Source organism: Vidua chalybeata, chromosome 2 (assembly GCF_026979565.1).
Source record: "Vidua chalybeata isolate OUT-0048 chromosome 2, bVidCha1 merged haplotype, whole genome shotgun sequence".
Taxonomy (NCBI): domain Eukaryota; kingdom Metazoa; phylum Chordata; class Aves; order Passeriformes; family Viduidae; genus Vidua; species Vidua chalybeata.
Genome location: NC_071531.1, coordinates 82221474 through 82247496, shown reverse-complemented (window position 1 = coordinate 82247496; position 26023 = coordinate 82221474). Strand labels below are relative to the sequence as shown.

At 40.1% G+C, this 26023-nt stretch overlaps 1 protein-coding gene across 3 annotated transcripts in view; it reads left to right on the top strand.

Moving 5' to 3' along the window:
- SLC36A4 (solute carrier family 36 member 4) overlaps positions 1–26023 on the top strand; it is a 131769-nt gene that overhangs the window by 37916 nt on the left and 67830 nt on the right. For 2 of the 3 annotated variants that reach the window (XM_053935890.1, XM_053935891.1), the window contains exons 1-6: positions 4868–4979; positions 13348–13471; positions 14154–14244; positions 15258–15346; positions 16616–16711; positions 17947–18031. In XM_053935890.1, the coding sequence (XP_053791865.1) occupies positions 4952–4979; positions 13348–13471; positions 14154–14244; positions 15258–15346; positions 16616–16711; positions 17947–18031 (513 nt within the window). In that variant the 5' untranslated portion in view covers positions 4868–4951. Of the gene's footprint in view, positions 1–4867; positions 4980–13347; positions 13472–14153; positions 14245–15257; positions 15347–16615; positions 16712–17946; positions 18032–26023 lie in introns of those variants that run through there. The other variant, XM_053935889.1, reaches the window with a different exon arrangement.

The following is a 26023-nucleotide window of genomic DNA, read 5'->3' as shown; positions in this document are numbered from 1 at the left end:
AGGTCACAAGAGTTAATGTAACACAGGGTGAAAAAATAGAATTTTGGGTTTTTTTAGAATGGGGTTCAGCAGGCAAGATGGAGGAATCTGGATGTGTCTTGTCCTTCTTCTTCTTGTCCTCCATCTTTCACTGTGATGGTGACACTTTTTATTGGTTTACAGTAGAGACACACTGTTTAACATAGGTGATAGGTATTGGGAATTAATCGTAAATAAAGTACACATAGTTTTTAGTATAAAATGTAAACACCGCCCTAGAGGGCAGGCAGAATGCCATAATATGACTTGCTAGATAGAGCTCAGCAGGTCAGAGAAAGAATGTTATAGATAAGAGAAAATAAACAACCTTGAGAAGCAAAACTGACGCATCTGGACTTCTTCTTTGGCTGTGGGGCTGGGAGGAAAAGACTTTTTACGATCTCGGGGTCATCTTGACCACAGAACCCCAAGACTAAACAGCTATGTTTTATGGATTCCAGTGGAGGCCATCCAACATTTCTGTTCCCCACTGGAACACATTACAGTGTTACAGCTGTAGCAATCAAACTTCTGAGCAGCAGTTTTAGAGTTTGAAACATATTTGTTGAACGGGCCTTTTATGATCTGTGTTCTTAACTGGTGACATTGACAACATGCTTGCCATCTTCAGCCACACCCCTCGTGAACAACTACAGGCACCAGCAGATGCTGGGGGCCACTCAGCTGGAAAGCAGCTTGGCAAGAGAGGAGTGGGGGACACCAAGCTGAATGGGAGCCAGCAGGGAACTCTTGATGCAGAGGTGGCCAGTGGCATCCTGGGCTGTACTGGGCAAAGTACTGACACCATGGTAAGGGTGGTGACCAGTCTTTCCCCTCTGCTCAGCACCACTGTGGCCTTACCTGCAGTGCTGTGTTCAGTCCTGGGCTCCTCAGAGCAAGAGAGATGTAAACAGACTGGAGGGAGTCCAAGCAAGGGCCACAAGAATGAAGGGAGTGGAGCATCTCTTCCATGAGAAAAGACTGAAAGAGCTGGGACTGTTCAGCTGGAAGAAGAGAAGGCTCAGACAGATCCCATCAGTGTCTACAAATAACTGAAGGGAAGTTGCAAAGAGGATGGAGACAGGCTCTTTTAAGTGGCATTCAGCAGCAGGACCAGAGGCAATGGCCACAAACTGAAACACAGGAGATTTTATCTGAATATCAGGAAACAATTTTCTGATGTGAGGGCCACCAGGCACTGGCACAGGCTCTCCAGAGGCACTGCAGAGTCTCCCTTTGTTGAAAATATTTAAAAGCTGCCTGTATAGTTACACATGGTCATGATTGCCAGGGTGATGGGACCAGATAATTTTCAAAGATCCCTTCAATCTCAGCCATTCTGTGATTCTAGGAAATACAATGGAAATCAAGATCTCCTTCCAAATTTTTTTCATGGCAAAGAAAGGCAGGCATCACATGAAACTTCCTATCAAGATATTACAAAACAGTTCTCCATTTGATATACATCAAACCAAGTACTTCTAAAAGCTTAAGAGTCTCCTTCTATCAACTGCAATTTTTTAAAGCAGCATTACAACACTGAGTTTTTAACCACAGTATAAGATTTTCAGTGCTTAATTTTTGCACCAAGAAAAAGAAGGAAAATAAGAACTCTTGGAAATGGGCTGTTACAGACCAGCATACGGATCACAAGGAACTGCTGTGAAAGGAAGCTCATGCTTGTAACTAAGGAAATTAAAAGAGATAAAGAGATATATATACGTTTTCAGATTGCATAATCATAGACTTATACAATGGTTTGGGTTGGAAGGGACCTCAAGGCTCCAACCTGGCATAATACTGAGTTGGGGAGCTTTAGGTTGGGTATTAGGAAAAGGTTCTTCACCCAGATGGTGACTGGGCACTGAAACAGGTTCCCCAGGGAAGTGGTCACAGCATCAGCTGGACAGAGTTCAAGGAACATTTGGATAATGCTCTCAGGCACATGGTGTGACTCTTGGGGTGTCCTGTGCAGAGCCAGGAGCTGGACTTGATGATCCTGATCGGTCCCTTCCATCACAGAATATTCTATGATTCTGTGAACCCCTCTACCATGTGCAGGAAGTCATTCATTGGACCAGATTGCTCAAAAATCCCATCCCAACTCTCCCTGAACACTTCCAAGGATGGGGCAGCTAGTTTCTCTGGGCAGTCTGTTCCAGTGCCTTATCATCCTGCCAGTAAAGAATTTCTTCTTTATTTCTAGCCTAAACATCCCTCTTTCAGTTTGATCCCATGATGTTCAGTGTAAATTAACAGGAGGTATTGCTTTTAGATACACAGATGAGCAATTTGCTATCCAGGATCTCATGAAATGTAGATGCCGTATTGATATTCAAGGTGATTTTGATAGGGGCTCTTAGATATAAAGCAGAGATATAAATCTTAGAGGAATGTCAATCATTTGCCAATCAGATAGAATTATAGTCTACAGACAGATGGATGGCAACATAATTGAGGCCTACCAATGGCTCATTAAAACATCATGCAAAGTAATCACCTTGCAAAGCAGTACCTGAGAAAAAGTTAAAATACAAATTATTACATAAAGGAGGACTGAAAACCCCTCAGATGTAGGCAGACGGGTTTTAGTGTCTTTGTATGGCTGCAGTTCTGGCGTCCTCAACTGCAGCTGAACATGGGAGATGTAGAACTCATAGAAGAAGGGAGCAGAAATTAAGAAAAGATGCCATGGAATGGCATCTCTATGAAGGTATATTTAAATAAATTAGAACTCTTCAGCCTGGAAAAGAGACAGGAGAGAGAGGATGGCAGTGATCTGTCAAGAATCACTTAGACAAGGTAAATGCAATAATTATTTTTATGTTCCAAGACTAGAGATTATTATGTAGCAGGCTCAAAAGGCACATTTTTTTGTACAATGCATGAGTAAATGATGGGACTCATTGCCAATGGAGGGCCTGGAAGCCAAATATATAACATCACAAAAAGAAGATTCCATGAAGAAATGGAAGTCCCTCAAGACTTAAGCAGCCCCAAAGCTAAAGCCAGCTGGCATCTGTGTAGACGAATTATATATTGAAACAGCATTTCTGTATATTTAATTGATTCTTGTATTTTTTTCCCTAAAAAAGTGTGGAAATTTAGCAAGAGTATAATTTGTGTTCAGCTGGACCTAGCAGAGCATCTATTCTAACAAGGGGGATTTAAGCAGACCAAAAAAAGTTTACTGAAAATGGCCCTTAAAGATTTCAGGATTAGCTTTTAATATAAAAAATTAAAAATGGAAGAAGCTGGATATTGTACTCCATCTGGCCTTGCTCTAAACCAACAGAAACAACATGAGTAGAATTCATGATTTCTAAGAGAGATGCTGTAAATGCTATTCAGAAAATGAAGCCTATGGTAAACAAGTGTTTGGTGTCTGCAATATTCTCATCATAAAGTAATTTTGCTTTGATGGATGGATGTCTAGAATTTAACCAGATGCACACATTAAAGCAAATCCTTCTATTCTTACCAAAGAGAAACAAAATGCAGATTAGAAAATAACTAATTTCTATCACATTATAGTATCTCCCATGTGTTTTTGAATATTCATTGGTCACCACTGATTACTCAAATGCTAGATATAACTTTTGGAGCATATTAGAAAAATCTCTCTAGGCACATAACAAACCTGCTCCTAGAAGAAAGAATTTTCATGCAAGTAGCAGCAAGTAGTAGAAACAAAGAGTTTTCCATTGGGTAGGATGTGAAATAAAGATGTACCATGTCCTTAACATCTCTTCAATGTCTATGAAGGATTTAGTGAGTCAAGTCCTGAGATGCAATGACAAGGTAGAAGGAATGAACACTCAATATAGCTTTAAAGATCTGTTATATATTTTCTTGAACAAAGTTTGGCATTCTTAGAAACAAAGCAGAATATTGCATAAATGCTTGACACAGTTATTGTAATTAGTGAGTCAGTTCCTTAAATCAATAACCTGCAGTCATGGATACCCTACTGGGAAACCTTTTCTAAAATAAATTCGATGATAATAGCTCACACACATGGCTCATTTTTCAAAGGAAAGTTTGGAGGAGTATTTGGAATACACATAAACTTGACAATTGAAAATGGATGCTTTCCCCACTGGAAATTCTTCATCGTAGATAAATTAATTAATGATGTTTGTCTGAAGATGACTGAAGTTTATGAGAACCTTCAGAAAATTGCATTTCTCTTGTGTAGAAAAAAAAATCAAATTACTTTACCCTATATTCTCCATGAAAAAAAAATAAAGTTGTTTTAGGAAAGCAGCAGCTGTAAACTTTATTACTTAAGTCAAATCAGCGATAGATATAGGTAGTTGTGCTGAAGAAATACTGGCAGGTTATTCTGGAAGCAACTAGCATAAAAGTTAGGTTAAGGTGGGGTGTGAGGTTAGTGGTTAATCTCCAAGCGTTGCAGCTGTCAAGCTCTGCTGAACTGTTCACACTCATCCCTGTTTGCAGTCTTTGCTGATTAATTATGGCTCAAAGCTTGCAGTGCCTCATCCAAAGCCCGGCTCCTCAGCCCTGCCGAGGGACACCTCTTTATAGGGCGACCACAGCTGGGGCGCAGCAAAGCCTAAGCGCATCCCTAAGGATGATAATGACATGGTTCAAGGAGTGTCTGGACAGTGCTCTTAGTCACACGGTTTAGCTTTGGGTGCTCCTACATGGAGCAGGGCGCTGAAGATCCTTATGGGTCCCTTCCAGGTCGAGATACTGCAGGATTCTATGGGCGGGCAGGTGCTGCCGCGGGGCTGTGCCGGGGCAGGACGCCGAGGAAGGCGGCGGACCCGCACCAGGAGCCGGCACCGCCTCCCTCAGCCCGCGCAGGGCCCGCCTGCCCGCCGCCCTCTGCAGTTCGCTCCCGCCGGGCGCATGCGCCGCGCCGGCCGGCTCCACATCGGCGGAAGGGCGAGCGGAGCCCGGTGGGGCGATGGCCGGCGCGGGCAGGGAGGAGCTGGGTGAGGCGACCCGAGCCGTGCTGTCCGGCGGCGGCGGGATGGCGGCTGGCTGCGGGGCCGGGAGGAGGGGCCGTGGGCGCCGGGACCGGCTGGCCGCCCCGTACCCCCCTCCGCTTCAGGAGAGATGGTTCGGCCCACCGGCGATGCGCTGCGGCGCTCGGCGCACCGAGGCGGGCGGGATGAACCATCCCACCTGGGGTGGGGGGGGGGGCGCTGCGCTGCGGTGTCTCCGCCTCGCCGGGGCCGCGGAGGCGGTGGCGGCGGGGGCTGAGTTGGCGGGGCCGGATCGGCGGCGCCGGGCCCGGCGGGCTGGGGGCAGCGCAGCCGGGGGCTCTGCGGGGCGGCAGGAGCCGCTCCCCCGGGGCGTCTGTCGCACCTGGTTGGCGCTCGGTTTCTTAGTGAAGTCACGGCCTCCATAGGAGTTCGTGGAAATACGTTCTCTTTGCATCGTTAGGTGATGCATTTATCTGTCCTGGAAGACTGGGTTAGGGTTTGCTGGGGCGTATGTGTGTTTATATATTAGCGGTATTGTATTTATTGTATTTACAGAATATTAGTCTTTCCACCTAGATGTTAATCTCTTAGTTTTTCTGCCCATGGGTGGACGAGTTAGCACATAGTAGGTTTATTTATAAAGTATAGTTGTGGCTGGGCTGGACACATGGAAAATCTCATCTCAGAGCTGTGTTTCCAGAATCACAGAATGGGTCAGGTTGGAAGGGACCACAGTGGGTTCATGTGGTCCGACCTCCTTGCTCAAGCAGGGCCATTCTAGGGCTCATGGCACAGGATTGCATCCAAATGGTTTTTTAGTATCTCCAGAGAAGAGCAGTCTACAGCCTCTCTGGGTTACCTGTTCAGTGCACAGTCACCCACACTGTAAAGAAGTTCTTCTTCGGGTTCAGTGGGAACTTCTTGTGCATCAGTTTCCGCCCACTGTCTCGTGTCCTAGTGGTTGGCACCACTGAGCAGAGCCTGACTCCATCCTCTTTAAATACTTACATATATTGATGAGGTCTCCTCTCAGCTGCCTCTTCTTGAGGCTGAACAGGCTTCAGTCCCCCAGTCATCCTTGTTCCCCCTGCTGGAAATCTGAGGATTACAGTTCCACTGTAATCTGCAGATTTTGTCCTGTCCAGTGACAATGATAGGACTTGGAAGATATGCTTCAAATTTTGTTGTCCCCAAGGCTGATCATCTTGCGTTGAGAGATTGTTACTTTGGAGGAAAGGATGCTAAAAGAAATTTTAGAGCTTTTTTTCTTTTTTTCCCCCAGAAGTTCACACATTGGACAGTTTTTCTGTCAGAACCCATAGAAATGGGATCTTTTTGTGGTATTAATTGTTTAAAAATGCAGTTCCACACCTGATAAGAATTCTAAAATCTTTTGCATGGTTCAGTGCTATTGAATACTTAATAAAACTGAAGTCTTGCCAATGCGTTGTCACTTAAGAGTGTGTTAATTGTAGAAATGTGTGGCTTGGTCTAGACAGGATAGTGGATTATTTAAGACTAGTGTCTGTACAAATAAATGATCCATTGTGGGTTGGGGTGAAATTGCTCTTCTGTAAGTGTGTAATAGCTATGCAGACCTGTGTGCACTTTGGTTTAATAACTGCAAGTGTCCCTATTTTATGAGCCTTCTGGATCCGACAGTTACGAAGCAAAAGCAAACAGTTCCTCCTGCTTATTGAGGGGCGTTACTGACTTTCAACATTTACTTAGAAATAACCATTCTCAAGATTAATACAGTCTACCACAAAGCTGAATAAATCTACTTTATTAAGTTACAGTCTGTAATGGAGAGTAATAAATGACTGGAGATTTATTTTCCAAAGAGAAATAAAAAGGGATTCAAATAACTGCACGAAGCATAGCTTGGAATTCTTGACAAACAAACACAATAAAAGCTGATGCTCACTTTTATTATTTTGGAAAATGTAATTATTAGTATTTAATAGTAATTTTTAAACCAGCTGAAATTTTCCTTTTCAATTTTCAAACTGAATAATATATTTTATTTTGAGCATTTTGTTTGTTTGTTTGTTTGTATTTATGTCTCTTATATTCAACAGGAGTAGCTCTAGTGGAAAATAAAAAGGGAGCTGGCTTGTGTATGGTTTAATGGGGTTATCTGTTACTTTCCCCTTGAGCTAGGAAAATTTACAAAGGTTTATCCATCTGGGCCAGCATGCCTCTAGCAGTACCATCCATAGTCACTCTGTCTTGCTCTTTAATTCCTTTGGAGGTGGTGGAAGCATGTGACTTAGCCAATCATGTGTGCTTTGTGGACAAAGCTGTATTGTACAGTGAGACGTCTTCTGGAGAAGTGCTGGGAGGGTTATTTGTAGACTGAAGTACCTAAATATCAAAACAGCTATTTCCTTCTGTGGTTGAGGGAGTAACTGAGCATTACTTTGAAAATAATTAGTCACAATGTTTTCTTTGTAATTAAATTTGTCTTGAGAGCCCTAATTCTGAATGCTGAATTGAAAAGCCTTTCCGCAGCACAGAGGTAATACAGAGATCATCTAGCAACTGAATGCAGTTGCTGGGAACACTGAGCCTCTCCTGTTGTTACAGATGTGGTTGCTGCCAGATATAAATGTTTCTTCTGTGTTAACATGGCAGTGAAGACTCCTTGAATGCGTCTGCTTGTTCCTAGATTCAGTCACTAACTTTGTCCCATAAGAGCAGCCAGTCCTGGTTGGTGACAGAAGCTCTGGGTATGCCGCCAGGGTCATGAGTATGACTTTTCATAGCCTGTGGGAAAATATTAGCATAAACTTGCATTTTAGGCTAGTGTAAAGATGATGTGGTGCTGATTTTCTCTTTTATGGAGCAGTCAAAACAGCTGCTTGCTAAATTGAATCTTTATCCCAATTACAGTGGCACTGGGTCACCCTCTATTTAATAAACACAGTTCACAGTTTGTGAATCTTGGGCAGTATTTCTGGCCCTGTGGGCATGTTCTTGTGTAGAAGCTGACTGAGCAGTGAAGTATGTGCAAGACCTCCTTTGCCTACTGGCTTTTGCTGAGCACTTAATATACGTGTGAAGTGTTGCTCCAACAAGACCTGTGTGTTCCCTCTCCCATAAATGAGTAAAACCAGCTGATGCAAACAATGCTATGCTATATCCTATCCACCAAATCTTTATATGCTTGTATGTCAAATCCAGTTCATTCCATTGCTGACACTGACTTCAAAAACCTGAAGGGGAAAAAAAACGCAAGCAAATGAAAACCAGACCATATTGTTAAATTGGATTTGGAAAAGGGGTTTTCGAGATGAGTTTGTCTGGGGTGTTACCTTCTCCAAGATCATACTTGGCTTTTATTTTTAATACCTCCTTTAGGTTGCTATGCCCGCCTGGCAAACTGCTTCATTCTTTTGTCACTGTTTCTTCCATAAAATGAAAATGATGGAGATCAGTTTTATCCCCTGTGGTGCTAAGTAGTTCAGTTAAATTTGGAAGTATTAATTTATTGAGCAATATAGAAAAATTAACTAAAGTTCTTGGTGAAAATTAATTTCTTTGCCGAACTTTTGAACTAGAGGGTTTCTTCAGTGTGCTCGAGAAGCTTGAGAATTAAATAAATTTAGTGACAGTCAAAGGTTTCTTTGGCAGTATGTCCATAAGTGTTGGCAAGATGCTGGCAAATTCTAGGGGATAGAAAAGTACACATGAGGACACAAAATCAGGAATAGTAGTTGTAACAATTTTAACACTATGGATTTAATCTCTCAGTGTTCCTGGGAGCTGATTAGTGATTGAAATTTGGGTCTTTGAGGATACAGGGTTGACATTTATGCATGATTATAGTGTAATGTGTAGCTGTAATGAATCAGAGATTTATCTCTCCAGTGGTTTAAGGAATTAGTTTTAACATTGCAGTGATAATGCTGGGAGACATTGAAATGCACTTCGTGTTGCCTTGGTTGACAGTAGCAATACTTGCAGAGCTTTTTGGCACCCTGCTTGCATGGGTGTTCACAGAAGAAAGCAGAAACAATGTCAGTTTAATTAACTGTTAAAGACAATCAGAAGACAGCATTTGATCTGAAAATATTTTTGTGGTGGAACAAGGAGAAAAGAAATTAATATTGGGTGATGGAAGGACAGGGCTGAAAATTGGCTGGTGTTTTGTCTAAGTGAAAACAAAAGGGTGTGCAGAAATCAGTTTCCTTATTCTTAGTTGTACTGAATAATGATAATGCAAAATTTTCAGTGGGTTCCATGGCTGAGCACTGGGTTGGATTATTCATAGTGTGTTTGAATGCAGCCATGATAGTTTGGTGGAGCACGGATCTAATGTTGGCTAAGGTGTGCTCTGCACCATGTGCTTTGTGAGAGCCGCCAGACAACTTAATCTCTGATTCAGGTATGACATGTATATGCTGTTCTTGTGCTGCAGTTCAAGATTGTATTTAAATTGCACATACTGGGCCTTTGTAGGAAGGAATCAAAGTAAATGTGAGGGTCTTCAGTGCCAGTTTTCTGGCAGTGACTGTGGATGTTCCAGAATAATTAATTTCAAACTATATCCAAGTATGGAAAGCTCAAGCTTTTTTATCTCATGTGCTTTAGACTACAAGTTTGGACCCATTAAATGTGGATGTTACACAAACCTGGATGTCACTGTGGGTATGGCCTATGGGACACAGCCACAGTATTCCAACAGTAGAGATTTATTATCAAATGAAAACCCATGCTTAGAAAGTTGCACGATCCAAACCTCCCATGAATGTCTCAGTACCATTGCTGTTAATGGGTTCACATATTTAGGCCAAAACTGTACAGCAGTCATGGGATGAAGGAGGAATGATGAGGAGAAGAAGCAATTCAAGAGCATTTTTATGGCTAGGAATGAGACCAGACGGCATTCTTGGAATGTTTTACATAATGCAGTATTTCAGAGGAACCTGTAGTAAGTCATAACCTGTGTAGCTATGACAATGTGAGTTGATGTTGCTGTAGCCTGTTTTAAAACTTCTAATGGAATTTATTCTCAAATGCATTATTACATTAGAATAGGAACAGCGAACTCCCAGGCTTCGTGTGCATATTGGAAATGGATATTCTTGGGTCTAATTTAAGCCATTTCTGAGAAAGCGGGTGAGTCGGACAGTAACAATAACCCTGAGATGACTAGATGACTTTAAGCATGGGGACATGACTTTTCAGAAGAAAAATAACTTGTGTTATGAAAATTTTTATTACTTGAAAGATGAGGGGAATGCTTGAGTATATCTAAATCTATTCTTAAAGGGCTACCTTTGTGATCAGAAGATGGGTCAGGAAGTTGGGAGAGAAAGTAAAATAGGATGTGTAAATAAAGTTCAGAGTCTTCTGTGTGTCATCTGGCTGCATGGTATACAGTGTAAATGTATGTATATACCAAACATTCCAGTCTCAGGTTGCAATGAAAGAAGAAAATTGTACTTTTCTCCCTTGACTGAGCAGTTGGTGATACTCACCAAAGCTGTTGGTCCTATGGGTCATGCTGGTCCTCTGCTACTGCTAAATTAGAGCCTGACTTGCTGCATGTTGTCATTATTGTTTACCATTATGAAGAGCATCCTACAATGTGATGGAACAAAACTGGAAAATTAATTAAAGTATTATTTCTTTTATATGTTGTCGAATTTCATGTGATCACAGACTTGCATGCTTGTAATTTGGCTTGTTCCTTCAGATTGTTAGTTTAGAACCAATACTTTAAAGAATGAAAATCAGCCTAACCAATTGCTCGCTGGGTGAAACTACCTACTCTTTCTGATCGCTGAGGAGGCAAACTTTTACTCCAGAACTAGAGTATGCAGGTCTTTGTGAGCATCAAATGAGCCCAGCAGGAACTCAGAGCTGAGGGGGAGGATGGTCATGGCATCCTCAAGAGCTAATCAGCACAATGCTATGGGAGCAGAGGGAAGGAACTCTGGTGATCCTTCTTTTGATCCATTTATAGACTATGTGCCATGTAGAGAAATGTGGCGAAGTCCACCCTGACTTGTATAATTAGAATATCACTGAGTATAAATTTGCTTTACAGTGGACTTGCTGGTTGAGTCTCTCACCTCTGATTTTTGCTCTTGACTGGGCATCTTTGCTTCTGTCAAGTGCTTTCATTACTGGCTTTCAACTTTTCAGACATGAAATTTTGACAACCTTTTGGTGTTTTCAGGAGAGTTTGATATATATGATGTAATGTTAATGACTTGGATAAGCTGCCTTCTGCTTTGTGGGATTTTTACAGCTGTTCTACAGTTTTTCTTTAGAAGTTGTTTAGCATCGGCTTCAGTGCTCTGCTGGTGGGTTAGACATCTCCAAGGCTTCATAAAAACCTTAATGATTTCTTTAATGGCTGTGGTGGGTTGACCCTGGCTGGATTCTAGGTCCACAGAAGGTACTCTATCACTCCCCTCCTTAGCTGGAGAAAGTATAAAAAATGCTTGTATGTGGTTTGAGAAAAGGACAGGGAGAGATCTCCTGCCAATTACAGTCATGGGCAGAGCAGACTCGACTTGGGTAAATTACTTGAATTTCTTATCAGTCAAATAAGAGCAGGGTCATGAGGAATAAGAGTAAATCTTAAAAAAACCTTCTGCCCATCTCTCCATTCCTCCCAGGTTCAACTTCACTCACAATTTCTATACTTCCTCCCCTCCAGTGGTGCAGGGAGCTGGGGCATGGGGACTGTGGTCAGTTCACCACGTTGTTTCTTCTGCTTCTTTCTCCTCAGTGGGAGAGCTCCTCACACTCTTTCCATGTTCTATTGTGGAACATGTTTCCATGTTTCTCTCCCATGGGAGAAAGTCTTCTGGAAAATGCTCCAATGTGGGTCCCCAAGGGGTCACAAACATGCCAGCAAACCTGCGCCAAACTTAGACTCTTCTCTCCATGGGGCCACAGGTCCTCTGCCAGGAAGTCTGCTCCAGTGTGGCCTTCCCTTGAGGTCACAGCCTTCTTTGGACATCTACCTGCTCCCGTGTGGGGTCCTCCAGGAGCTGCAGATGGATCTCTGCTCCACCATGGACCTCCATGGGCTGCAGGTGGATCTCTGCTCCACCATGGACCTCCATGGGCTGCAGGTGGATCTCTGCTCCACCATGGACCTCCATGGGCTGCAGAGGCGCAGCTGCCTCACCATGGGCTGCACCATGGGCTGCAGGGGGATCTCAGTTCTGGTGCCTGGAGCACCTCCTCCACTCCTTCAGCACTGACCTTGGGGTCTGCAGGGCTGTTCTCTCACATATTCTCAGTCCACTCTCCAGCTGTAGCTGCTTGGCAGGTTTTTTTTCCCTTCTTAAGTATGTTATTGCAGAGGTGCTGTCACCATCGCTGGTGGGCTTGGACTTGTCCTGCAACAGATCTATCCTGGAAGCAGCTGGCATTGGCTCTGTTAACATGGGGGATGCTTCCTGCAGTTCTCACTGAAGCCACTCCTGTAGCCCCATTACTGCTAAAACCCTGACATGAAATGGCTGCTTTGTAATGTAAATGTAGTGTTGTCCGTTTGGTTTTTTTTTTTTTTTTTTTTTTTTTTTTTAATACAAAATGTTAACATTACAGGGATTTCTCTTTTTTTTTTTTTTTGGAACTTGAGACTTATTCAACATATTTTATGAATGGATACTGTGGTAGGCAAGTGTACGGTAAATAATCTTTTTGCTCTTGGCAGGATTTGCTTTGCTTAACTGTAGTAATTTAAAATGGTTATAATTTCCTCAACATTAAACTGGCATAAGATGTTAGTTTTGCCTAAAAGGCAATTTTGTTCACTACTGACTGCTTGCTCTTACTTGGTGCTGTTACTTAGCTGGAATTTTATGTCAGTTTAAAAGGTTCAGGAAATTGCAGCTTTCAAAGCATGTGACCTGATTCCTGTATTTTGGTTCATTCTTCAATGAATAGAGATACTTTCTGTAGTACCTGTCTTGCCTCTCTGAGTGCAGACTTAGTGTGTAATTCTGAAGTAGCTACCAGTGTTTAAGACGAATCTCACCCTTTTGTAATGATGGATGACTTTTCTGTTTTGCTTTATGTTGCATTAGCTTGCAAAGTGATTTAAACCAGTGACATCTTCATGATAGCAATTTGCTTTTCTTAATGAAAAACTGTAGTGTTTGGCCATAATAATAATAATAATAATAATAACAGCAACAACAACAATAATGAGGTGGTGTGCCACTTTAAAGAGAGAGAATATCCTGTGCAAACTTGTGCTCTATATATCTGCTTAAATCATCTTTGTAGTTAGGAACATATTAAAACCTTGTCATATGGGAAGTTTGAATCATGTCTTACTTCTGAACTATAAGCTTGTTTCTAATGCTAATGCTAATGTAGTGTTAACTCTGTTGTACAGGCATGGAAGTAATGAAGCCTTTAATTGATGAAGAAGACTCAGATGGTATCTCAGATGAAGAGCACGAAAATACTTTCCTGCCAGTTAAGACGCACTACCAGCTTGATCATGAAGAAGGCATTACGTATGTGTTAATCTTAAGTATCAGCTTGTTCAGATTTCTTGCACCTGCAGAACAATTTTGTGGTTATACATAAGGACTTTGCATAATTCTCCCAAAAAGCAGCCCATTTTGAGTAGGTTCTCACTTCTTTTGAAGCTAACAATGTACTGGCCGTAAAATATTCCAAGGTTCCTATTTGTAAAGTGATTAGACTACTCAAAGTCCAAGCACGGTTTAAAAAAGATTTTGAGAGACTCTGGAGATACATCTGTTTTGAAGGTTTAGTTAGAAAAGCTTGTAAATGTTTTGGTTTTTTTTCCTTTGGATAAAGCTTTGGCTGACAGAATTGTGATTTGCAGCTGATGATTGTTTTGAATGTTATAGGTTTTAAAATAACATTGATAAAACTTAGTAATTTTGACTCTGAGGCAAAAGAACTATGAAATTGCTGAGAAATTAACATCTCACAAGCTGGAGTAAAGAACTGAAGATCACGTTTGTGTGTTCTATTTGAGGGTGCTCACATGTAAATATGAATAAAAACATTATTTGAATGTGTTGCACTTCCTAGAAAATAGCTGGACCACTGTAAATTTTAAGTTGAAACTTGCAATTTATCATTTCATTATAGAGAAAGGGTGAGGTTTTGTTTTTGCCCTCTACCCCATCCATGTGTACTTCTAATGTAACATTTTATCCTCAGGTTTGTACAAACACTGACTCACCTCCTCAAGGGAAACATCGGAACTGGGCTTCTTGGTCTTCCACTTGCAATAAAAAACGCTGGCATTGTGGTAAGAATTCTTTTTTCCTAGACTAGAAAAATCATCTAGAAAGATTTACAGATACATGTCCTGAAAAACTAAAATCTCAATGCTTCTTATTTCTCACTGCCATATTGATAGAATTGTGCAGTTTCTTGTCTTTAATTTGGGGAAATCAGTACTGAAGATTAAGATTTTACTGTTTTAAAGGAAGTTACTACTTCACCCTCAAGACATCATTGCATGAGTTGCATTTTTGCATAGCCAAAGTATTTTTCTGGTCCAAACAAAAAGTTTGTCAGAAAAAAAAAATATTTTGGTTTACTCAGACTCCTGTGATGTCTCCTGGGAATTGTTTCTATGGGGTTGTTTTATCTTTGTACAGACTTTTCTAGGAACAGGTTATATGTCTTAATATGAAGCATCAGCTTGTTAAATCAGTCTAGTGTTTCTGCAGAAATAGGGTATAGCCCAGGTTTTTTATGCCTGGTAACAAACAATACATTTCCTAGGGCAGGGTAAATTTAATCAAATGAAATTTTCACCTTATGACCAAATAATCCTGTAATTCCATAGTACAGGTTATTCAGTCTGAGAGTGAAAGTTACATGTGTATAAGGCAAGTTCCTTCTGTGAAAACTTGTGGTCAAGCTTCTATTCTGAAACAAATTGTTTAATTTGATGGTTGTCTGTAACTTGTAACTTTTACTGTCATTGCCATTCAGGTGGTTAAAACTACTGAACTGTGCAGTCTATGCAGTCTTCTTTCTTGACAAACTTTTTTGGCAAGTGAAACAGAGGAGTGAAGTACTCATTTGGTACTTATGGCTTAATAACCCCTGAATAGCCTTCTTTTTATTAGTGAACTGAAAATAAGGGATGACATGAAACATCAGCAGCAGCACCCATTGAGGGGGAAAATTTTTTAATTATTACTTTATTTGCTACAATGTGAATTTTTTTCATGTAAAGATTCTTCCCTAGCATACTTCCATGAAAATTTCTGTGTCTCCCGTGTCATACCTTTTTTTTTCCCTTACCAGGTTGGACCAATCAGCCTTGTGTTCATAGGATTTATATCTGTTCACTGTATGCACATCTTGGTACGTTGCAGCCACTCTCTATGTCAGAGGTAAATGTGGAACTACTCATTCAGTTGCTGAGTTTTAAGCAATTTTTTTTAAATTCCTCTTTTCTTTTTGTGATTTTTGGTCTACAAAATACTCTGGTGCTGTAGCAGTTTCTTCTGTCAGTTTAGAATCATCTTCTCAAATTCTTAGTGTGCACCGAGTAATGATAGCTATGCTTTGTGCAACGCATTGAAAAAACATATTTGTTTTCTGCTCATACACAAAATGAGGTTGGTTTAACTTGTTTTTCCCAGTACTTTCTTCCCTGCTGGCAAATAATCAGGTCTTTCTGATGGCAATTTTAATTGCTTATTTTAAGTCCTTCTTTATATTCATAGAGCTTCTGAGTCTTCATAGCTTTGAAAAATGTAAATAATCTATGAATACCCAGTTTATAAGTACTTCATAGGAGTAAAAGATAAACTAAGAAATGCTGTTAATGTCTTTCGTGATTATATGTGAGCACTGTCACTGAATTGTGGCGACTTGATTCTTTGAATTTGTAGTGCTGAAGGAATGTGTTAAAATGATGCTATTGAGTAGATAAATATTAAATATTCCTCCATATGAGATGTGCTGTAATGCGGGCAAGGAGTTACTCAGATTTGACTGACAGAGTATTTTGATTAATAGTGACTTTCATTAAACATTTTTATTGTACTGTCAAGTGTTAAAGAGAAGCAGTGGGAGGGTCTCATGTTGCAGAGTGAATGAACTTTTGAACTGAGTAGAATCACAAGACTGTTCATGACCCTGTAGCTGGAAAATCTATTTTACCAGATTAATATGATATTGTACTGTGAACGGACCCTGTCATTCCTGAATTTTTCCTGTGTAGTTTTGAATGGTCTTTAAAGTTGATGACTGAAATAAAATCATTGAATCAATGATCTTATTGATTAAGTGATTAACTGCTTGTACAAGAGTTGAATTCTCTTTAAGTTCTATGTGACTTTTAGATTTGAGATTAATTTCTTAAGCTCATATAATAAGAATATGATTTTGGAGTAGTTTATCAAAAAACCCCATGTTTTGTAAGAAGCTCAGTTGAACTGGAGGGAAGCAACCCTGTGTTTCACATGCTTGCAGAGTGCTAAATAGCCCTTCCTGGAGTAAAGAAACCCAAACCATACTTCTGAAATTCAGCAGCAGAGTGTTGCCACAGGTGACAACCTGTTATAATCATGGACGACCAGCAGTATTTTCCAAGTAGGGTTCTGGGTCATCATAGTTTCTGGTAACTCTGTTTTTTCTTCACTTTTTGATTTCAGGATGAAGAAGTCCTCCCTGGGATATAGTGATACAGTCAGCTGTGCAATGGAAGTGGGGCCCCTGACTGCTCTTCAGAAACGAGCTTCTTGGGGCCGGTAAGTTTGAACTAGAATTTAATTGAGTAAATTAATTTTTAAAAGTTAATGGCTACACTTGGAATGATTAGGAGATGTCTATTTTACTAAGATTTTACCTTCCTTGAAAATGCTCTTATGCAGTGTTATTTGTTATTTCCTCCTGCCAGCTGGTAGTGGTGAAATGGGAGGATGTCTCACTTTATTAGGTGTATCAATTTTCAGTTCTACAAGAGCTCTGAAGAAAATGAATTCTGTTTAGTAATATAGGAAGAGATATGTTATAACCAGAAATGCATTCTGTGTTGTCTAATGCAGTGAAGTAGTTTAAGTTTTCATTCTCTTTTCCCAACATTTCTCTGCATTGCAGGTTGACACTGCAAATGTTAATTTTTTTAATGTATGTATTCTGAGAGGAAGCAAAACAATTCTTTGGTTCCTGTTTAAATATAGCATACAAATAATGGAGAAATATTTACTGTTTTTGCAATAATGACATGAAGATATAAATGGCTTGTTGCGTCTGTTAAATATTTTATCCCTCTTTTACAAAAAAAACAAATTATATTTTCTTTGCCATCTGTTGCAGTTTGTAGAGTTTGTGGTATGACTGCACAGTAGTGAAATTGTGAATCTGAAACAGACATGTTACTCAGTGTTAATTTAAAATGGTTTTTACCTCACTTATGGAAGAATTTTTTATATTCCTGTTGCAAGGATGCAGCATCTTGCTAGTGAGCTAGTGTTTTAAGATGTGTTGTGATAACTTCATAGGGATGGAGTAGAGCTCAATTAGAGGTAAAATTGGTTTGTTCTGATATGTAATGATATATAATTCTGATACATTTTTTAATATTCTGATATATAATTTTCTATTGCACCAAAGAGTTACAAGCCTCAAATGGGCAATTGAGTCTCCAGAGACTCAGTGCAGCTGCAAATTGATTCTCTGGGGTCTCTGGGGCAGATCTCTGCTCTGTGCTTGACTCTAGCAGAGTTACATTACAGTCTTGTCTTCAGGCCACTATGGTGTATCCCTTTTTTCAAAAGCAGTCTGAACCCACAGTGTTCTTTCAATGATCACCACCCTATTTTGACACAGGAGGAACCCGCACTGCACTGCTTGTGAGATTGACTGTGGTATTTGAGTCTAGCATTTTGACTACTCTAAAAAGGAGCAGTAATTGCATATTAAGTAGCAATGGGATAATTGTTTGGATCTTAAGTATAATGTATGTTTGGTTTTTCTTCCTCAGGTATGTTGTGGACTTCTTCCTAGTGATAACACAGCTGGGATTTTGTGGCGTTTATGTTGTGTTCTTGGCAGAAAATGTGAAACAAGTGAGTAATGCTGCCATATGGAAGCAGTTTTGGGTTTAGATTAATTTTCTCTCACTTTTATTTCCTATAAAGCTTTTGGTTAAAAGGGGCAGTGGGCAAGGTGAACTAAATTTAGATCTTGTGAAAGTGTATATTTCCTTCTGACTTGTTTGTTGAGTTTAAAAATTAATTGTGGAAATTATGGAAAATAAGGCATAAAATGGTATAGGAGCCAGTTGTCCTAGATTTTTTTTTTGTTGTTTTGCTAGGCTTTCTGCTGACTTCCTTTTTTTCTCTCCAAACTCCTGGGCATATTTTATCCTTTTCATGTAACTGGAGGTTTTTTTTTTTTTTGGTTCTTGTTTAGTCCCTTCTATTCACAGAATCCACTGTATCTAAATGAATCCTGATTTTTGTTCCAAAAAATGCCTGACACTGACATTTCTACAGCTTCCTCAGTAGTCAGTTCCAGTGCTTTCTTTATCTGTTAGACAGCTGCTTCTTTGTAGAAGCTTCAGATTTCTTACTGATACTGTGAGTTCTTTATTTCATGTTCTAGCTATAAGTAATTTATTCTTTTCTATTTGTAGACACCTTTTATATTTTTGAATATTTTTATCCTGTCTCCCTTCTAGCTAATAGAGGGGAGACATGAGACAATCTTAAAATTGTTTTTGCTCTTCTGTGAATGCTTTACATTTGGTCACATCTCTTTCATTCAAGTTTTATGCCTGAAGTTGCTGAAGTCAACTAAACATTGCAAATGGATCCCCACAGCCTCAAATGCCTTTACACATTGCAAGCAACCCCAAACCTTTCAAGAAAACCCAACTACCCCTTTTTCTTCCTTACTGCATCCATCTCTGACAAAAGCAAACAAAACCATGCCTGGCATTTTTGTGACACTGCTCCTGCTTTCATTTACCTTCTTTGTCTCTTGCTCTCCAGTCCTTCTAAGCTCTTTCTCATAGGGGGGATTCTGTTGATGGGGTCCTGGTGGGTATTGGTCCTTCCTTGGGGCACACTTGGCAGTTGCAGTCAGCAGTTTGTGTGTCAGAGCACGTGGTCCATGGAGGGTCAGCCAGCGCAGGATGGATGCTCAAACACAGGCATGTTGAGCTTGTGGTGCTCTCTCTTCTTTTTACAATTCCAGGACACTACCAATGTGCTCTGCAGTGTTTTCTGCTCAGGAGACTATGGTTAGTCAGTTGTCATAAAGCTTAATGAGTCTGAATCTGGGCCTGTATCCATACAAGCACTGCTGAGGTCACACCTCGAGTTCTGTGACCAGGTCTGGGTCCCTCACTTCAAGAAAGAAGTGAGTTCAGGGAAGGGCAATGAAGCTAGGAAGAGTCTAGAGAGTAAGTCATATGAGGAATGACTGAGGGAGCTGAGGGTGTTAAACTTTGAGAAAAGGAGGCTCAGTAATGACCTCATCACCTGCAACCCTGAGAGGAGGGTGTAACCAGGTGGGGGTTGTTGTTTTCTCTCAGGCAACCAGTGACAGGATGAAAGGACACAGTCTGAAGTTTTTCCAGGGAAGGTTCAGGTTGCACATCAGGAAGAATTTCTTCATGGAAGGGTTTGTTAAGCATTGGAAGAGACTACATGGGGAGGTGGTGAAGTCCTGGAGGTGTTCAGAAAACAACTGGACGAGGCGCACAGTGCCGTGGTCTAGTTGACAAGGTGATGATTGGTCAAAGGTTGGACTCGGTGATCTTGGGGGTCTTTTCCAACCCAAACGTTTCTGTGACTCTCTGGTTGTGTGTATGCTCCCGTGAGTAGTGAAGTGAGGAGTAAGCTGTGGTAGGTTTCTGAGCATTAATTGTCCGTATGGATTCTTACTCTACCCATAAGGTAGGCAACAGGTGTCTTGGCATAGCTTACCTTAATTTAATTAGGAAGAAGAGTGTTCCCTTGGGCAGTTAGCACATAGAAGATAGTTTATTTTTTTCATCCTGTTGTGGATGAGTATATAGTGTTTGAGAGGTGTTCCAAGTTGTATGGATGAAGATTTGTCACTGAGGCAAATTTGTGTATTTGGAAGCTGGGTACTCTGTAATTTGTATGTTGTGAGGAAAAAAAAATCCCATACTTTAAAACTACACTCCTACCATTAGAATCTGTCTCTAAAGCTAGAAATACGATCTGATGTCATTTTGCTGGCCTTCTGAAATGAGATCTTTAATGCATGTTGTGCAATGTAAGTTTAAATTAAAGCCTTTCTTATCAAATACTTACTTGATCAGCTGGTTATGTATATGCTGTGGCCTTAGGCAAAAGATGAGACTGAGCACTTGCTGACCTTGGCTTTTGTAGATTTGGGAAAAAAAAAAAAAGCCAAAACTAAAATGTTTTTCAGGAAACTTTTTGCTTTCTTGAGGAAACATTGAAAACTCTTACAGGAAGGCAACTGCTGCAAAAGCAGTAGCTGCAGAGACCTCTAACATGGACCCTATGGATGGGTGGATTAAAGTCACTAGTAATTCAGAAGTTCCACTTCCAAATGTACTTGATTTGGACTGCCCTGTGCTTGCTCTTCTGTGAGGGAGAACTCTGGTTTGTTTCTTCCTGGCAACTTTCTATTGCAGAAATCAGTCCCGTAGAGGGCACCAAAGAACAAAAATTAGTGCAGCCTAATTCTCTCATGATTGGGCTAGTGAAAGGATGAGGAAGGTGGACAGAGGGAATGGAGGGGGCAGGAAGGGTAGAGCTGAGATAAAGGAAAAACAGTAAAAATATTACTGATAGCACACCTTGACCAATACATCTGCATTATAATCTGTACGTTGCTGATCATATTTGCATGTTGGTGTGTGCAAATTACACTCATTGCAACTGGTGGAAACTTTACTGAGATTTTTCTGCGTTACATTAGCATTTCCCAGACACTGTGCTGCAAGATCCTATTTTCAGTTATATTGAATCGCAAATCAAGCTTTTCCTAAGGAAAAATATTTTCCAGGAGCACCAAAGAAACCTAGACTGGTGACAAAAGTTCTGATTAACTCTGTCAGGATGTAATAAGAGGCTTAAGGGGGAAAGTGTTTCAGACTGGAGAAGAACAGTAAAGATGGGACAGAAAAAAAAAATCTTGAGGGCTGACTGAAGCAAGGCTAGGGAAGGAGCACACAGGGATAGGAAGAAGAACCTGTGCTCAAAAAACATGGTCCCCTTTCATGCCATAGCTGTTTGCATTTCCTGCTTGGACAGCAGAAGACCGTGTGTCAAGAGTCTTGGCATTTCATAGAGTCATGAATTGTGGAGGTTGGTTTTGCAAAGATTTTTATCAAGATCAACCAGTACTACCATGTTCATCAATAAACCTGTTCCCAATTGCCCCATCCACACATTTCTTAAACACTTAAAAGGATGGTGATTCCAAGATTTTCCTGGACAACTTCTTCCAATGCCTGACCACCTTTTTTTAGTGAGGGAAAATTTATCAGCTTTCTCATGAATATTTGCTGAGTTCTCTGCAAAAGTGTCCTCTTTCATTGTTTGCTGATAAAGCTGAGAAATTCAGCTTTTTGTGAGCATTTTTTTAGATCTTTAGCACCCTGAAGATGACCCATTAGTAGCATAATATGTAGTAGAATTCTGATTTTTTTTTCCCATTTTTTTGTGGGAAAACCTCACAAAACTTTGGGAATTATGCTTAGTCATAAAACTGGATGTATTAAAAATGCTGCAAAGTACAGTATTAAGTAGCAGGGAAGCGCCAGAACTAAATGAGCTGTGAAACATTTATTTGGCCTGTTCATGCAAAATTACAGGGTTATAATCTAGTCTTTATCTCTCTGATCACATACTGATTTTGCCCCAGATCTGGCCTTGGCTGTTGCTCTGGCTGTTGCTCTGAGCTAAGTAAGGAAGAAATTAGGAGGAACCAGTGAGTTCAAGGACTGCTGTTTTGAGCTTACTAGATGTTGAAAAGTCCATAAAATTTCATGACAGAAAGAGTGTGGTTTGGGATACAGGCAAGGAAACAATGGTCTCAGTTGAAGAGACTAATGAAATGGAATTATTTCTTGCTTCTGAGATAGTTCCTTTAAGAAGGAAGTGTTTCATTGGTTCAGCTGAATTTTTTGCAGCCTCTAATTGTGCATTAATTTTCTGAGTGGAGAAGGAACTTGATGTCTAGATTTGCACAAGTGTTTGATCTTCCTGGATTCAGCTGAAGCTGGTGAATACTATGCTTGGGCTGTGTAAATGAGAGAAAAAAACTTTTTCAAACATCACAACAGCATGGTAAATTAATGCTTGAGTAACTGAAGTAACTCCTGATGAAATCTTGTGTCTGGGGACATCACTATGCTTAGAGACTTCAGTGGCTATGTGCTTCCTTTCTAAAACCATAATGATACTTCCTCATGTGGTTTGGGGAAATGGTTGACACCAGATCATGTTGCTTTGTTCAGGACAAAGACAGTTACATAGAGTGTTGGCTGTTCTTGGCTCAGCATGACTGCCATATGCAGTAATGCGCTAGCAGAGAGCAGCAGAGGATTGAAAGTGATTATTGTCCAGAATAGGAATCTGAGGTAATATTAATTCTAATATTTAGGAGACTAGGTTAGATAGGAAGTGCATCATAGTCCATCCTAACACAATCAGCACGGAACTAAACAGCACATGAAAAAGTTTAAAAACCCCAAATTCTTCCTGCTGTTTTGTATTTTGGTACTTTTGGTACAGTTTTAAGTGTTGTCTGATCTATTTTCAAAGCAAAATTTAGGAAAGCACTTTTAAAGTCATGATGATGTTAACCCTCACCTGAAAAAGTCAGTATAATCTCATCTTCATTAGATTTTTCCTTTGCCATTCCGCTGTCAAATCTTCCACAGCCATTGGTCCATTTTAAGAGAGAGTAGTGATCCTTACTTTCTATAACTTTTGCATTTTACTTTCTGACTCAGCTTTCTTCTACCTGTCAGTAACTTGTGCCTGTTTGTTTAGTTCTCCCACAAGATTAACCCTTGCTGGATCTTATCTAGTGTGCCTCTTCTGAGTTAATGTACAGGATCCCTATTTTGTCACATCTCAAAATCCACCTTTGCGGGATATTTTCTCTGGTCTTGCCTAAGCCCATAAGTGGTACTGCTCTGACTGGTGATGTTAAAGTTGCTCTCTTGTTACAAAGTTGATTTAAAGGTATATATGTCCACAAAAGGGAATAAACTGTGTCTTCCTGTGCATTTTTATCAGTATAACTGTGTCCATGAATCTGAATTTGTACATGATGAGAAAGTACTAGGTGCCACGTTGAATTTAGCAAGTTTTTCCATGCTGTCTCTGACAATATTATTGTATCCAGGTAAGGTTGCTATGGCGTGGGTGGATGAATAAATGGACAGCTAGCTGGGGGGGGTGGGGAAATAAGCTGTTTATATGGTCAGATTCAGAGGGTAGTGGTCATGATCAGGAGCCAGCAATGTGCCCTGAAAGCAACAGCATCTTGGGTTGTATGAACAGAGGAATTGCTGGTAGATGGAGAGAAGTGGTTGTCATCATTTGTTAGACCATATCTGTTGAGTTTTGATATCCCCAATGCTGGAATGTCATTGACAGACGGAAGTGAGTTTAGGGGAGCATGCTGAAATTATTTGGGCTGAAGCACTTGTCCTGTGAGGGCTGTGGAAACTGGGCTTGTTCAACTTGGAGAAGAAGTGTCTTTTGGAGGACTTAGGAGCAGCCAGGAATGCAAAGGGTTTGTGTAGAAAATAAAGTCAAGTTCTGTACTTGGTGAGGTCAAATGGGAGGACAAGAGAAAGATGTAAAAAAACATACAAGAAGTAGGTGCTGTTCCTATCCCAGACTGAAGACAGTTGTGACTGCAAATGTGGTTAATGCCAAATAGTAATCTGTACTGAGCAGGTTAAGAATTTCATCATATGTATATTTTTAATTTATTTTCCCCTTCCAGCTAGAATGTCTTTGATGCCCTGACTTCTTTCTTTAAACTGTATTTCAAGGAACAGGACCTGCTACATGCTTCTGCAAGTCATGAAGTTTTTGAGAATCTGTTTGGCCTCCATTTCCTTCTCCAGAGAATTCTGGAGCAGGGAACAGTGTAGCTAGAAGGGTTACCACACTTACTATATTGTAAAGCAGGTTATAGTGTTGTGGTTTATTGCAGGAATATAAGTCATAGCTGAAAGGTGCAAATGGGAGGTGGGAAGGTAGGGCCAGGGGGGCACCATCTGAGAATTTTAGTCAGCTGTGTTTTGCTGATTGTGCATCAGTATCCTTTCACCTGATGAAGGTTGTGGAGAGTTTGTGCATCAGTATCCATTCACCTGATGAAGGTTGTGGAGAGTTTGTGTATAGCTTAGTATGTTCTTTTCTCTGTGCTTTCCTCAGTACTCTTATGAAAGTAAAAGGCAAACAATTATAAAAGCTATTTTGTATGACCACACTTACGTAACACAATGTGAAAATGTGATCTGATCACACCCATCATCAGGGTAGCTGATCACAGTAGGCCAAAATTTGAATATAACTTTATAGAGTATTGTACATTGCATTTCCAGCTGTATTAGCCAGTAAACTCCAGTTGAATGTCTAGCTGGAATTTGGTGGTGGTAATAGGAAAAAAAATATTTCTGACTGCAGGTACTTTCTAGTGGAGTTTATGTGTACTAAGGGAATGCGTCTGTCTTTAAGAGAAGACTGAAGTGTTTGAATGCTTGAAATTATTTGAGAAGAAGCTGGTTTATACTGTGGTATTGTAAAAAATGTATTTTAGAACCTGAACTGTCTCTTGCCTGCTAGTTTTTGTTTGGTTTGGGTTTTTTTAAGGAATAAATGTTTTATTAATTTTTTTCTAATAGTTCATCAGGCTACAGATATTTGTATAAATTGAAGACATGCTGGGCTAAATATTTATTGTAGTAGAGAGTTTATGTGCTCAAATCACTTTGTGATTCTTAGAAGCTCTTTTACATGTCCTTGTGTGGAGAGCACTTCTGGCTACCTGCAAGTGCATGCAAGCAAGTAAACACACAAGACCTGTTAAAGTGAAAGGCCTGAAGTGCTTGTTCTGCATTTCTGTTTTAAGTATGGTGGGAAAGCAGGAAACTTCCACAGAGAGCTTTACTTCATGTGGCATTAGGGAAGTAATTTGGTTAAGTGTTTGACTTACTGCTTGGCAAAGTCAAGTTATTGTAGCTGTGTGAATTCAATTCTAAATGTAATTAGAACTTCTTTGTAGCTTTCTAAAAACATTATCTTAATGAAAACTACCAGATGCTAAATGTCTTGCAAGTGACGCTTTAGATTCTTGCAAGGTAGAAACCATCAGTGTTTCAATAATGACCAGTGATGTTTTCATATAAAGTGAGATTTCTGGAAAACATGTGGTTGCAGAATTGTATAATTTAGCTTTCCCTTTTTCATGGTGGAAAAAAAAATGTATAGTGCTTTTTGTTACAGACAGAATAGTTGTAAGTTAATTCTCTCTTCCTAAATTTGTGGATTGTTTGAAACAATGGAAATCAAGAACGTTATTTCAGTTATATATCGGTTTAGCATTTTTGTTTGTCTCTGTGCTATAAGAAATTTTCTTTTTCACTGTCTAGGTATCTTTCTGTAGCCATCAAGCCAAAGACTTTATGCAGCATGAGCAGATTAAGTACAGTCATAGGCTAATTTGTAAGATGGTGAATGCAATGGTAGAGAAGGAAAAGATACCTAAGGGAAACAGCATGATGAGATCTAAAACAAATGGAACTGTTCTTATTTTGCAGCAAGCAGAATAACTACCAGCTTTGATTGTGCTGTGCACAGCACAGATGGCTGTGTAAAATTTCCACAAAACAAATTTTTGGCAGTTGCAGCCACACTGACTTTTCCCCAAAAGAAACAATGAGAGTCATGAATAGTTCCAAACTCAATCTTCTGATTTGCACTACATGCAGCTATTGTAATGTTATGTACAAAAAAACTTAATGCACTTTCACATTGTGTACTACCTTTAATTTATAGGTGTTAATTTATAGGCATTAATTTATT